The following is a 15639-nucleotide window of genomic DNA, read 5'->3' on the forward strand; positions in this document are numbered from 1 at the left end:
CTGTATATACTATGTAAACTGCTTTGTATGTAGTTGCAAAAAAAAAACACAGAAAGGCAGTATATCAAATCCCATTCCCTTATCAGTGAAACATAACCACAGAGGCATGGTATGGTTGCATTTTCAATACGATAATACTAGAGCCCAGCTAAGGAACAGGTTATTTTGAGTTAGTCTTCACTGGACCAAACTTGCTTTCTTTGTGCCATCACCATCCAGTTGGATAGGCAGTGCCTTAGAAGGTGGAGGATAAAGATTTTTTTTTTTAATTGACATTTATATCCCACATTATCCCAAGCAAACTTGGGTTCAATGTGGCTTACATTTGAAAGTACTGTGTGACAATCATAGAATTCTATAACATCATCGAGGGATATGTCTGAAACATTTAACAAAGGTGAGATTACCATATCTAGCCAGCTGGGCATTTAAAAGTCTGTCATTTTGATGCCACATGTTCAGAAACCATAACCACAAATAAACACAGTTATTCAAATATTTTCAGATGCACACAACAAAACAGGTACCCATACACACATTGCAAAAGTAAACAACAACTTCTACAACACAACACAGTTTATTTCAAATTGTTTAACCACCCTTAGGTTTTACCTTTGGGTTTAACAAGCAATACCATGTAAGGAATAATGAATTAAAACAAAAGTTTAAAGCAAATGCCCATAATATATAATACTTAGTAGCAATAATGAGACAGTGATGGAATATTCATATAGCAGGCAGCCAACAGATTGTTTCCACTGAACACAATTAGCTTTGTATGAACTTAGCAGCTAATAGTATGCGGATGGCTACTGTATTTTGGTGGTATCTAGTTTGCCTTCATAATAAAATCACACTCATCTATATAAAAAACACACATCCGGGAGACAAAGATTAAAAAAAAAAAAAAAAAAAGCCTTTCACAACCACCTACTTGAAGAAGAAATAAGTATATATAACAGAAATGGACAATGCTGGTACAATTGGCTTACTCTAGACCGAATCTCTACATGAAGGCTCATCCCTCAGTATTTAATACCTGTCTTTAAAATAGTAGTTATAAAAAAAATGAAGTGCATTTTTATAATATACCACTGCATTCCACAAAACAAATGGAGCAAGTTCCCACATACCATCTTATTTTGATATAAGCACAGGAAAAAAATGTTAAATGCTACCAGGTTTCAACCTAATTAAGGTTAAAAAAAAAAAAATAGAAACTCAGAATGTTGATCACCTGACTCTCATAACAAATAAATAGTGTCATAACACACATAACTTGGCAAGAAACAGTCTAGTTTCACATTAGAAAAATGTTGATCACAGTTGGTTTTGTTTTGTTTTTTAAACCATAGACAATATTTATTTGTGGCATTTGTATCCCACATTGGCCCAGGAAGAGCTCAGGTTCAATGTGGCTTACATTGTAAATATAGATTACAGCTTGCTTAAATGTCACAAATTACAACATTCCAACATTGTGACAATCCGTATTTCTCCTTGAATCTAGGAAAGGAATGGAAAAAAAAAACCCAAGAGGATGTTATAATGCCCTTGTATCGATCCATGGTGTGACTACACCTCGAATATTGTATTCAATTCTGGTTGCTGCATCTCAATAAAAGATATAGTGGAATTAGAAAAGGTACAAAGAAGGGCAACAAAAATGATAAAGGGGATGGGACGACTTCCCTATGAGGAAAGGCTAAAGTGGCTAGGGTTCTTCAGCTTGGAGAAGAGACAGCTGAGGGGAGATATGATAGAGGTCTATAAAATAATGAGTGGAATGGGTAGACATGAATCAATTGTTTACTCTTTACAAAAACAGTAGGACTAGGGGGCATGCAATGAAGCTAGAAATTTGTGAATTTAAAATGAATCGGAGAAAATGTTTCTTCACACAACGTGTAATTAAACTCTGGAATTTGTGCCAGAGAATGTAGTAAAAGTAGTTAGCTTGGCGGGGTTTAAAAAAAGGTTTGGCTGACTTCCTAAGGGAAAAATCCATAGACCATTATTAAAATGGACTTGGGAAAAATCCACTGCTTATAAGCAGCATAAAATGTATTGTACTTTTTTGGGATCCTGCCAGGTACTTGTGACCTGGATTAACTGTTGGAAAAAGGATGCTGGGCTTGATGGACCTTCGGTCTGTCCCAGTATGGCAGTACTTATGATGTCTGTTTTGGTGGCCCTTTACTAGGTGAAAACATTGGTTATTGGACAGAAAACAGAGGGTAGGGTTAAATGGTAATTTCTCTCAATGACGGAGGGTGAACTGTGGAGTGCTGCAGGGATCAGTACTGGGACTGGTGCTGTTTAACGTATTTATAAATAATATAGAAATCAGAACGATTAGTGAGGTGATTAAATTTGCAGATGACAGAAAACTATTCAAAGTTGTTAAAACATGTGCAGACTGTGAAGTATTGCAAGAAGATCTTAGAAAATTGGAAGACTGGGCATCCTAATGGCAGATGAAATTTAATATGGACAAATGCAAGGTGATGCACATTGGAAAGAATAATCTGAATCATAGTTACCTGATGTTAGGGTCAGCACTCAAGAAAAAGATCTAGGTGTCATTGTAGACAATACACTGAAATCTGCTGTGTGCAGAAGTGGCCAAAAAAGTAAACAGGATGCTAAGAATTGTTAGGAAAGGATGCTGAATAATACCGAAAATACTATAATGCTTCTGTATTGCTCCACGGTGCATCCCAAAAACGATTTAGCAGAATTAGAAAAGGTTCAAAGAAGAGTGACCAAAATGATAAAGGGGATGGAACTCCTCTTGTATGAGGAAAGACTAAAGGTTAGGGCTCTTCAGCTTGGAAAAGAGACAGATGAGGGGAGATATGATTGAAGTCTACAAAATCCTGAGTGATGTAGAAGTAAATTGATTTTTTTACTCATTCCGAAAGTACAAAGACTAGGGGACACTCGAGGAAGTTACATGGAAATACTTTTAAAACAAACAGGAGAAATTATTTTTTCACTTGGCGAATAGTTAAGTTCTGGAACTCTTTGCCGTAGGATGTGATAACAGCGGTTAGCGTATCTAGGTTTAAGAAATGTTTGGACAAATTCCTGGAGGAAAAATCCATAGTTTGCTATTGAGACAGACATGGGACAAGGACTTAATTGAAGACATTCCCATGATAGCTAGGAAAGGGGAAGTACTACTGATAAGTGACTTCAATATGTTGGATGTTGATTGGGGTGTCCCGGCTACGGGGTCATCTAGAAGCAAAGAGATCTTAGATTCCCTACAGGAAGATTTGTTCCAGCAGTGGGTAACGGAACCGACGCAGGATGGAGCTGTTCTGGACCTGGTGCTTACGAATGGAGAGTATGTTTCTGACGTCAAAGTGGCAGACCATTTGGCATCTACTGATCGTCGTATGGTATGGTTCAATATTAAAACAGAAGAGAGGGCTCATTCGAGATTGAAGATCCTGGATTTCAAAGGAACTAACTTTGCCGAGATGGGGGAATTTCTCAAGGAACAGTTGAAGAATGTAGAACAGCAATGGACAAGACTGAAAGAAGCTATATTAAAGGCAACTAACCTTTATGTTAGAAAATTACATAAAAGTAAGAGGAAAAGAAGGCCTCTCTAGTACTCGAATGTAGTAACTGAAAAGATAAGGGTAAGGAGGCTAGTCTTTGCACGTTATAAGATGACTCAGAAAGATGAAGACAGGAGAGAATACCTAAATAAGTGATGAGAAGCTGGAAAAGCTATCAGGAAAACAAAGCGGCAAATGGAGGAAAAGATACCTAATACGGTAAAATTGGGGGATAAGACCTTTTTCAGATATGTAAGTGACAAGAGGAAGTGCCATAATAGCATTGTGAGGCTCAAAACTGAGGAAGAGAAATATGTGGAAGATAAGGATAAAGCTGAACTGCTTAATTATTTTAGCTCTGTGTTCATGAATGAAAGACCGGGGATAGGGCTGCAGAAAACAAAGGCTAAAGGGGATGGATGTATGGTAGACCAAGACCTGTTTATGGAAGACTGTGTTCATGAGGAGCTTGCCAAACTAAAAGTAGACAGAGCGATGGGGCCTGATAGGATACATCCGAGGGTGCTTAAGGAAATCGGAGAAGTTGTCAGCTCCGCTGACGGACCTCTTCAATGCTTCCTTAGAAACTGGAGTGATCCCGGTGGACTGGAGAAGGGCGGATGTGGTTCCTTTGCACAAGAGTGGAAGGAGGTAGTTGGGAATTACAGACCTGTCACTCTGACCTCGGTGGTGAGTAAGCTAATGGAAATGCTTCTAAAGAAGAGGATTGTGACATTTTTTGAACTACTTGGAATGTGGGACCCGAGGCAGCATGGCTTCACTAGTGGCAGGTTGTGTCAGACGAATCTGTCTTCTTCGACTGGGTGACCAAACAATTGGATGTGGGAGGGGCGCTTGATGTGGTATACTTGGATTTCAGCAAAGCTTTTGACACGGTTCCGCACAGGCGACTGATAAATAAATTGAGTGCCCTCGGTATGGGACCTAGAGTAACTGATTGGGTTAAAATTGGTTGAATGGTAGGAGACAGAGGGTAGTGGTAAATGGCGCTTGCTCTGAAGAAAAGGATGTTGTCAGTGGAGTACCACAGGGATCGGTCCTATGGCCGGCTCTTTTTAACGTCTTTGTGAGCGATATTGCGGAAGGGCTGTCTGGTAAGGTTTGTCTCTTTGCGGATGATCCTAAACTCTGCAACAGGGTGGACACCTTGGAGGGTGTGAATGACATGAGGAAGGACCTAGTGAAGCTAGAGGAATGGACTGATATTTTGCAACTAAAGTTTAATCCCAAAAAATGCAGGGTCATGCACTTGGGTCGCAAAAATCCGAGGGAACGGTACAGTATAGGGGGCGAAGTGCTTCAGTGTACGAAGGAAGAGCGGGACTTGGGGGTGATTGTGTCTGATGACCTTAAAGCTTCCAAACAGGTAGAAAAAGCGACGGTCAAAGCCAGAAGGATGCTTGGGTACATAAAGAGAGGCATGACCAGCAGGAAAAAGGAGGTGATAGTGCTGTTATATAAGTCTAGTGAGGCCCCATTTGGAGTACTGCGTGCAGATCTGGAGACCGCACCTACGGAAAGATATAAACAGGATGGAGTCGGTCCAGAGGGCGGCTATGAAATTAGTAAGCGGTCTTGAATGCAAAAATGATAGGGACAGGCTTATGAACCTCAACATGTATATATATGCTGGAAGAGAGGAGACATGATAGAAATGTTTAAATATCTCAAGGGCATTTATGTACAGGAAGAGAGCCTTTTTCAAATGAAGGAGAGCTCTGGAATGAGGGGGCATATGACAAAGTTAAGAGGGAATAGTTATTTCACAGAAAGGGTGGTGGAGGCGTGGAATGGCCTCCTGGTGGAGGTGGTGGAGTCGAGGACTGTTCCAGAATTTAAAAAAGGCATGGGATAAGCATTTGGGATCGTTTAGGAACAGAAAGAATTAGGGGTTATAGACAGTGGTGTGCTGGAGCCGGATCGCACCGGCTCGCAAGAGCCGGTTCTTAAATTTTCTTCCGACTTGCGAGCCGGTTAAAAAGCACGAGCCGGCTCTCCTCCCTCCCTCCGGATCCGGTCCCTCACCGACCTGACTCTGAGTCACCCTGCCTTGTCCTTCAAATTCTTCGGGGCAGTCTTGCCTGCCCGTTGCCAGCGCTCTCCCCCGCTGCTGGTTTGCGCTTTAAAAATGGCCACCGAGACTTCCAGAGGTGGCCTCGTGAGACTTATGCTGAAGTCTTGGAGGCTGCCCTTGTAAGTCTCGGCCCTATAACCAGCACCTCTAAATGACACACAGATTACTATTTAGAACAAATTATTTGTTACATTTGTACCCCACATTTTTCCACATATTTGCAGGCTCTGTGTGGCTTACATAGTACCGTGAGGCATTAACCACCTCCAGTGATGAAACAAATACAGAGTGATATTATAGAGAATGAGATATATGTGTTACAGAGACAGTAGAGAATCAAGAGAAGCATATAATGTTCATTGCAAGTTTTGGTTTCGTTGTGTTGCTGAGTTCAGGCACTTAAGTTGGATCAGTAGGGTATGCCTTCTTGAACAGATTGGTCTTTAGTGATTTCCAGAAGTTGAGGTGGTCCTGCGTTGTCTTTATGGCTTTCGGTAATGTGTTCCATAGTTGCGTGTTGGATCCGTAAATTGATTTTTACTTGAGTCCGTTGGAGCTAGGGTGGTGAAGATTTAGGTATGTTTGTGATGTTCCGATTGTGTTTCTGGTTGGTAGGTCGATGAGGTCAATCATATAACCTGGGGCTTCGCCATGGATAATCTTGTGGACCAGGGTGCAGATTAGTACTCTAACCGATGAAACCTATATTTCCTCTGTGTACAGCCGTATGCTGTACAAACCGGCTTGTTTGAAAATTTAAGCGAGATCAAATAAAAATGCTACCTACCAGTAATAAAGGTTGCCAACATGGATGCAGCAGCAGATAGGTTTGTTTTGGATGTATGGGGGATGACAGCTGTGTGGGGGTTGGCAGGGCTGAGTAAGTATTTACCTTATTTGTCCTTTTTGTGTTTCTGATTATGTGTACAGTGCTGCATATGTCTAGTAGAACTATAGAAATGATAAGTAGTATGAGTAGTAGTTTGTGGCGTCACATTTCTCTCCTGTTCTCAATCTAACATCCTTAGCTATGACCAGTGCTCTTTTTCTAGCAAAAAAAAGGTGCCGGTCCTCAAATGCCAGGCCATACTTCAGGGGTGGGGTGATCACTAAGAGACTCACCCCACATAGCCAGGCCCCCTGCAACCAGTCACAGAATCTATGAGGAGACAGAATTGTTGTGTTGAGCCTGAGCTTTCATTAAAACTTGGGGACCATGGGTCAATTTTAGCAGACAATGAAAAGGTGCCAGTACTCAGTACCCCCAAGTCCCTCCTCAAAAAAAGCCCTGGCTATGACCAAAAGAGAGAATTAGAAAAAGGTTTTCATCCAACCTCCTTGAAGTAGAACCTCTGGTGGGAGGCGTCAAACCAATCTCTAGCCCCTCAAGCTCTTCCAATTGCTGGATAATATATTGAGCAAATATTGGTGGGGCCATGACTCCTTTGGTTACCCCATAAAGCAAAATATAATGCTAGAATCCATAGATGAATCATATCATTCTAGTGATGGCTTAATAAGATAAATGGGGGAAGGAAACAGACGGAAAGCTAGATGGGTGATCAAAAGGTGACGCAGTATATATATATATATATATATAAAATATATATATATATATTTTTTTTTTTGGGTGGGGAGAGGGGTAAACCGAGCGGGACAAAAATACTACACCACTTTATCTTCTAGTTTACACAGAAATAAGCGCACAAACACCGCCCTGCAGTGACGTTTGTACTGACGTACTAGTTAAAAAAACTGAGGTTGGAGGGAGTTGGAATCAAAGTGTCACGTGACTATGGCGTCGTAGATTTAAAAGCCCCTACGGTAGGTAGGGCGGCTAAGGGCGCGTGCGTGATGTGTGCATGTGCAGGAGTTGAGGTCCTGTGCGGCCATCTCCCAGACTGGCAAATTAAATAAAAAAAAAAAAAAAAGCAACTCCCAGCAGCCCAACTCCATTGCAACACGTGAAACGGTCAGGGCATGAAGTCTAACTTAGAATCTAATCAATATTTAGCTGTTTACTCTTCTCTGGGAATGTACCATGTGCACACTTATATTTAATTACCAGGACCCTCCCACGGTCTATTTAAAATTTAGCGAGGTGTGTTTATTGCTTACATTTATGCGCCAGAGATCGCGAAAGGGATGGGGTATGACGTATCGACGAGGGGTAGTTGAAAGTGGGGGGTTTTTTTTTTGCTTTACGGTCATTGTTTTTCCTATCTTGCCCAAACAAAAAATGGCCGCTGCCAGGCTCAGTCTTGTTCACGTGACCCGCGAACCGCGGTTTCCCCCCCACCCCCATTACCATTAACCGCCTCGGCGGTTCTTTCCTTCCGGCGGCCATTTCGGGACAGGTTACTCTTGCGGGCGCCATTAAAGCGAGGAGAAAAGGCAGCAACTCGTTCGCGGCCAGGCTTTTGCGTTTTACTGCTCACCAGTTCTGTTTTTTTTTTTTTTTGTGCGTGTGATCTCTGGGCGGTCGTTGTGAGCAGGGCCCGTGCCGTTGGGAATGGCGGAGGAGCAGGTTGACAACGGAGAAGCAGCGACGGCTGGGCAGCTGCAGGAGGCCGGGGACACGGAAGGGGACAGCAGCAGCGGTGGTGGTGGTGGTGGTGGTGGTGGTGGTGGCGGCGGCGGCGGCGAAGGGGAAGGAGCCAAGATAGACGCAAGCAAGAACGAGGAAGACGAAGGGTAAGAGGCGGCCGCGCTATATAGGGAGGAGGTCGGACGAGTCTTATTGCGCAATAATACGCTAATGAAAACGTTTTACGTAACTTATTTTTTAAAGCTGCGTTCCGTGTGCGTGAGATGAATATGGAAGGGGGGGGGGGTCTTTTTTTTTTTTCTTCCCTGCCTTTACTATTAAGTTGCCGTTTTTTCCCCTCTTCCCGCCTTGAGTGCTTGATATAATACGGGCGGGCCGGGGAGGGGAAGGGTTTCCTCTTCCATTCTGTAAAGGTAGTGCCAGTGGGAGGAGTTTCTGGGGGTGCCCCTCCCATCCCTGCTTCAGGGAACCCGGTCACGGTCAGCAGTTTCCGTTTGCTACCTTAGTTTAGTAAGTCCCAGGTCCTTGGGATGCAGAGCAGTCTCCTTAAGGAGTGGGGCGCTTTCTACTACTACTACCACTTGGGGGTGGCAAGGAACTGGAGGGATTCTACAGAAAGTTAGATAGGGAACCGTCATAAAACTTAATGATAAACCAAATTAAATTACTGTAATGGGTTTTCTAAGTCTGTTTTGTGACTCAAAAGCATAAGAGCCTATCCTATATAATAATTCTTACCTCCAACAGGATGTGCTTGGGACCGTGCCTGCCCGAAGTGGTCTGCTAAGCAGGCACGCATGACATCAGTGACAGACAATTTGGCAAAGCAAAACAATCTGAGTGCTGGCCATTAGGACACAGGGTTGATAGGAGAGTTTTAAAAGACTGAAGGAACCGAAAGTGTTAAATGGGGGGGAGGGGGGAGTTCTGAACCACTGAAAGACATGAACATTTGGGAAAGGAAAACAATCTGAATGCTGGCCATTAGGACACAGGGTAGATAAGAGAGTTTTAAAAGACTGAAGGAAACAAAAGTGTTAAACTGGAGAAGGGGGGGGGAGGTGTGAATGACTGAAAGACATGCAAATTTGGGACAGGAAAACAATCTCAATGCTGGTCATTAGCACACAGGGTACATAGGAGAGTTTTAAAAGACTGAAGGAACCAAAAGTGTTTGGGGGGGGGGGGGGGGAAGTTCTGAATGAATGAAAGAAATGAAAATTTACGAGAGGAACACAATCTGAATGCCGGACATTTGTACACAGGGTAGATAGGACACTTTTTAAAAAAAAATGAAGGACGTGAAAGTATTACATCTTGGGGGACGGGTGAGGAGGAAAGCGGTGGGGTATCCGGATACAGGGCGTTAGGGCCACGGGGGTACATAGACTTTTGAAAGCCTTAAGGAACCCAAAGTGTGGGAATGGGGTGAGGGGCATTAGGAACAGGGGAGGGGGCCCTGTCACACACTCTCATTCTCACACACACACTGTCACACACCCGCACATTCACTCTGGCTCTCTCTCTCTCAAACATACACACTCCCAGGAAAACCTTGCTAGCGCCCATTTCATTCGTTCCAGAAACGGGCCTTTTTTTTACTAGTGAAGATATAAATTGAGACTTTGTTTCTTTTTAGAGTACTATAGAAAATACCAACTTGAGTATAAAAGTAGTAGTTTTAATCCTGTTTTCTTTTTTCTTCAAACAGTAAGACTGACAAGAAAAGCTATTTATTGCCCAAAGTAATTGAGGGTTTACTGTAGGGCAAAGGGCTTTTTTTAAATAAAATTATACTGTGGTGGTATATGTGCATATAAGTGTGTGTGCCAAGATGGTATGTACTTATATGTGCCATCTCTAAATGTTCAGAGGGCAGAGTTGTGGCAATATGCATGTGCTTTAGCAGACAGAGGGAGTACATGGACACATTTACAACTGTGTTGGAGCAGCTGTAAATGCCACCATTTCTGCACTGCAGGGGCTAGGTCTGGGTAGCTATTTATTTATTTGTATCCCTCATTTTCCCACCTATTTGCAGACTCAGTGTGGCTTACAATAATACATCCTGACAATCGCCAGTCTATTTTGTAAAGGCATATATGTACCATGGATTTAAAGGGGGGAATTCTATGTATGGTGACTAAAGTTGCAAATTCAAATTTGGCAATGATTAGCAAGCCTATCAGTTATGGGTACTAATTAGAACTTATGCGCACAACTTTCCAAGCGAATTCTGTAAAGTGGTGCGTGTAAATTCAAATGTCTGCCTATCAAAAAGTAGGGTGGCCATGGGAGTGGTCGTGGGCATTCCTAAAAAATTATGTGCACTGTTATAGAATATACCTGACCTGTGCCTGGAAGATGTACTGAACCAAATTGACAAATTAAAGAGCAGTAAATCATCTGGACCGGATAGTATACATTGAAGGGTAATCAAAGAACTCAAGCATGAAATTGCTGATCTGTTAGTAATATGTAATCTCTCATTAAAATCGTCTGTAGTACTTGAAAATTGGAGAGTGGCCAACGTGACGCTGATTTTTGAAAAGGGTTCCAGAGGTGATCCGGGAAATTACAGACCTGATGTCGGTGCCGGGCAAAATAGTGGAAAGTTATAAAGAATAAAATTACAGAACACATTGACAACATGGTTTAATGGGACAGAGTCAGCATGGGTTCAGCTGAAAGAAGTCTTGCCTCACCAACTTGCTTCATTTCTTTGAAGGCGTGAATAAACGTGTGGATAAAGGTGAGCAGGTTGTAGTAGTGTATCTAGATTTTCAGAAAGCTTTTGATAAAGTTCCTCATGAGAGACTCCTGAGAAAGTTAGAGTTGTGGATTAGGAATGTTATTGGATAGAAAGCAGAGGCAGTGGTTAAATGATCATTTCTCTCAATGGAGGAGGGTGAACAGTGGAGTGCTGCAGGGATCAGTACTGGGACTGGTGCTATTTAACATATTTATAAATGATTTGGAAATTGGAAAAATGAGTGAGGTGATTAAATTTGCAGATAACAGAAAACTATTCAATGTTGTTAAAACGGTGCAGACTCTGAAATATTGGAGGAAGACCTTAGGAAATTGGAAAGACTGGGCATCCAAATGGCAGATGAAATTTAATGTGGACAAATGCAAGGTGATGCACATTGGAAAGAATAATCCGAATCAGTTATCTGATGCTAGGGTCAGCACTCGAGAAAAAGATCTAGGTGTCATTGTAGATAATACGCTGAAATCTTCTGTGTAGTGTGTGGCGGCAGCCAAAAAAACTAACAGGATGCTAGGAATTATTAGGGAAGGAATGGTGAATAAGACTGAAAGTACTATAATGCCTCTGTATTGCTCCATGGTGTGATGTCACCTTGAGTATTGCGTTCAGTTCTGGTCACCGTATCTCAAAAAAGATATAGCGGAATTAGAAAAGGCTCAAGGAAGAGCGTCCAAAATGAAAAGGGAGATGGAACTCCTCTCGTATGAGGAAAGGTTAAAGAGGGTTCTTCAGCTTGGAAAAGAGGCGGGTGAGGGAGATACGATTGAGGTCTACAAAATCCTGAGATGTAGAATCTCATTCAAAAGTACAAAGATTAGGGGACATTCAAGGAAATTAGATGGAAATGCTTTTAAAACAAATAGGAAATATTTTTTCACTGAACAAATAAAGCTCTAGAACTCTTTGCTGGAGAATGTGGTAACAGTGGTTAGCTTATCTGGGTTTAAAAAAGGTTTGGACAAGTTCTTGGAGGAAAAGTCCATAGTCTGCTATTGAGACAGATATGGGTAAGCCACTGCTTACCTTGGGATTGATAGCATGGAATGTTGCCACGATTTGGGTTTCTACCAGGTACTTGTGACCTGACCTGGCCACTGTTTGGAAACAGGATACTGGGCTAGATGGACCATTGGTCTGACCCAGTATGGCTACTGATTTTTTTTATGTTCTTATGTAATTTAAGTGCGAGTATTTATAGCAGGTTTCAGTTGGTGTAAATGGCCATGGGGATGACGATATGCGTATTCTGTAAACTGTGCATAAGTTTAGGTGCGGTTTTTAGAATAATACCAAGCATGGTAATTTTCCACGCCGTTTTTTTTTTTTGTGTGTGTGCCATATATAGAATTCTACCAAAATGGGTTCTTAAAGGCAATGCTGTGGCCTGATAACTTTCCTTTTTTATCCTTAGGAACATGGAGCCAAGTGGAGTATATTTTGTTTACTGAGTTGTGTAGGTTTCTGTTGCAGGGCAGAGATTATCCATGTTTTTGTTGCCTTAGGCAGCACTGGGTATGCCCTAAATGTTTTTGTTTGCTAGTTTGGAATGGTACTATATAGGTAATCAGTTGGTTGCATCTGGTGTGTCTGGCAGCCCAACATCGGATTTTATTTGACTCGCTGCTTTGAGCTGATAGTAGTGCAGGTATTTTGGGGGCATTAGGCTATTTATCTTGCTGCGTTCCTTCAAATGCATATCTTTCAAGAATGGTACCTTGTAAGACATCTATATGTTCGGGGCTGTGTATGAGCCCCTGAGAGCAAAAGCAGACCAAGTCCATTGTTACAATGGGACATATTAGCATCTAAGTTGCGACCTATACATGTTGGTGAAAAGATCTCTGGGGCGGCCCTCATGATTCTGACTTGGTTTTTTTTTTTCCCTGCTACTCTTTGCTTTTCTATCCAGGCTCATGACTGAAAGGGGAAAGTGGATGGGAGAAAAAGCTGCATGCTTGTAGACAAAAAGAACGTGTTTGGAAGTATGCTCTCACTAAAATGTTTGAAGGAGGGCTGGTGGGGTAGATGCTGCTGACACACAGTGGTCAGCAGTCTCATGGCCTCACATCTGTATAATAATTGGTCACTCTTCTTCCCTGGATGGATGGCTGGGTTCGTAAGAGCATGCAAATAAGCTGACGTCAACTCGCCTCCAGCATTCCCTTCCCTCTGTGTCCCGCCCTTGCGGAAAGATGAAATTACATCTGAGGAGGGCGAGACACTGAGAGGGAAGGCTGGAGGCGAGCCGAGCCTGCCACCGCTGCGACCTGAGGTAACATGAACGTCTTAAAGGTAGGGCGGCAGGAAGGAGAAGAGGGCAGGGGAGAATCACTGGACATGGATGGGAGGGGAGGGCAGAGGAGAATCGCTGGACATGGATGGGAGGGGAAAGGAGAGGAGGGGATAATCGCTGGACATGGATGGGAGGGCAGAGCAGAGGAGAATCGCTGGACACGGATGGGAGTGCAGAGCAGAGGAGAATCGCTGGACACGGATGGGAGTGCAGAGCAGAGGAGAATCGCTGGACATGGCAGGGTAGAGGAGAATCGCTGGACATGGATTGGATGGGAGGGGAGAATTGCTGGACATGGAGGGCAGGGCATAGAAGAATCGCTGGACATGGATTGGAGGGTAGGGCAGGGTAGAGGAGAATCGCTGGACATGGAGGGGAGGGCAGGGGAGAGAGGAGAAATCGCTTAGACGACAGCCTTCCTAGGGCTCGTTTCATTTTTCATGAAACGGGCTTTGTTGCTTGTGGGACAATATTAGGCTACTCTTCTTTAGCCCATTTGGCTCCTAAGTGGCTCCAACTTAATTAGTGAAGACCACTGCTTTAGAAGGTTATCTATGGCGCCAGCATGAGCCTCTATCAAGTAGACTTCATGAATCGTAGTCTATTTTGTAAAACCTCTTGCTACTTTTGATATTTTGTTGCTTTAGACTCCAGTTTTACTGTCAAATGCTTTTTTTTTTTTTTTTTTAAATACATCAGGGGATCTCGATCCAGCCCATGGGACACACCTAGCCAGTCAGGTTTTCAGGATACCTACAATGAATATGTATGAAATATATTTGCATACAATTTCATGCATATTCATTGTGGATATCTTGAAAATAGGCTGGCTTAATGTGCCCTGAGGACTGGGTTGGGAAATTTCTCAGGTGTTCAATTCTAGATCCATTTGTGGGAGGGGAGGGGGAGAGATGGATAGACCCCCCCCCCCCCCCTTCTGGGCCTTCACATTTCTACTTGTGATGCAGTACTCAGGGTTCATCTGGATCGTGTTAACTTTATAGTTTTTGTATTTTCCTTGACAGTAATTAGTGGCAGTGGCTGACATAAGTTCTGGAAAACTAAATTGATAGTGAACATGGAGGACTAGGCTTAGGTTTGACCCATGGTAATCTTTTGCTTGGAACTACAAGGTGGTTTTGCAGTTGCACATTGTTTTCCACTTGAATAGGGTTCATCTTTTAGCAAACATTGGCTTTCTTTAGACATCATTGACCACTTTTGGCATGGGCACAGAATGACTGCATGGATTCTGTTCACTGCTTTAATGTTTTTAAAGGAGCTGAATGTATGAAAGTTAGCTCTTGTGTGGCAGATTAATGGGTTATAAAAATACTGTAAAAATAGCCTTGTGAGACTACTATAAGGCTATTCTGCTTTTATGATTTTCAAAGTATGGTTGTTTTTCCACAATCTGTATAGGCCATGAGCCATTGAAATGTCTGTAAGAAAAGACAATATTTGGGTGAATTTTGGCTCCTTGCATGTGGCAGGCAGCACATGTCCACATTACCTGCCTGTAAAAATATATGTAAACTGCTTTGGTTGTACCCACAGAAAGGTGGTATATCAAATCCATGACACTTTACCCTTTAATCCTCTTAATACTGATACTGAGTACATTCTAAAATAGGGGAGGGAGGGAGGGAGTTGGTTCAAATTGGCAGAGGTAGCCCCCTGTAACTGAGGAAGAAAGGAATGGCTCTGGAACTGCAGTCTTAGCATGTGCTTTTCTCTCATCATACCTCTGTAGGAAGTGGCTGCTTATTTATCAGACCCTCAGTGCAAGTGACCAACTCTGAACTATGCTGGAATTCTAGGAACTGGCATTGTCATCATGGAAAATGTTTCACTGTGGGTGTGGAACAGTGCAGATGCAGCATTTGTGGAGTTACAAGCTTTGGTTTTAATTTTTTTTTTCCTTAGAACTCTGAGGGCATTGAAGAATTCTGATTAAGGAACAGCTGCAATGCCTTCTCAGAGTTCTTGTTGCACAAAAATTGAACATTTAAAAACATATTTTTTTTTAAAGGAAAATTCAGACATCAAGATCCACCTTCAAGACTTCTGATTAACAGTTGCAAGGTGGATCTTGATGTCTGAATTTTCCTGTAAAAAAAAAAAAATTATTAGAGGTGTGGCCCATTCCTTTTGCCTTCTGCCCAAGATAAAGTGATTTTATAAATCAGACTCTCAAAGATTTGGATGGTTCTTTCCAGGTACAGAGTGCTCCTTTAATATGTGAGTGCATTATGTGGATAGGGATATAAATGTGACAAGCCAAAGGAAAAAGCATGCATACTTGTTTACTGTATCTCTTTTAAGATACACCAGCCATTGAGGCCCTTTTTGAGAGCC

The 15639-nt window shown here is 42.4% G+C and overlaps 1 protein-coding gene across 4 annotated transcripts in view; it reads left to right on the top strand.

The window, feature by feature from the left end:
• The first annotated feature begins 7974 nt into the window (after positions 1-7974).
• The window catches only part of HNRNPD (heterogeneous nuclear ribonucleoprotein D), a 52265-nt gene continuing 44600 nt past the window's right edge, over positions 7975-15639 (top strand). For 2 of the 4 annotated variants that reach the window (XR_003940656.1, XM_030190584.1), the window contains exon 1: positions 7975-8361. Coding sequence is in view for 3 of the 4 variants with exons in the window: in XM_030190584.1 (XP_030046444.1) it covers positions 8180-8361 (182 nt within the window). In the remaining variant the exon portion in view is untranslated. The remainder of the gene's footprint in view (positions 8362-15639) is intronic. The other 2 variants (XM_030190581.1, XM_030190582.1) reach the window with 1 other exon arrangement.

The sequence above is a fragment of the Microcaecilia unicolor genome, chromosome 2, assembly GCF_901765095.1.
Source record: "Microcaecilia unicolor chromosome 2, aMicUni1.1, whole genome shotgun sequence".
NCBI classification, from domain to species: Eukaryota; Metazoa; Chordata; class Amphibia; order Gymnophiona; family Siphonopidae; genus Microcaecilia; species Microcaecilia unicolor.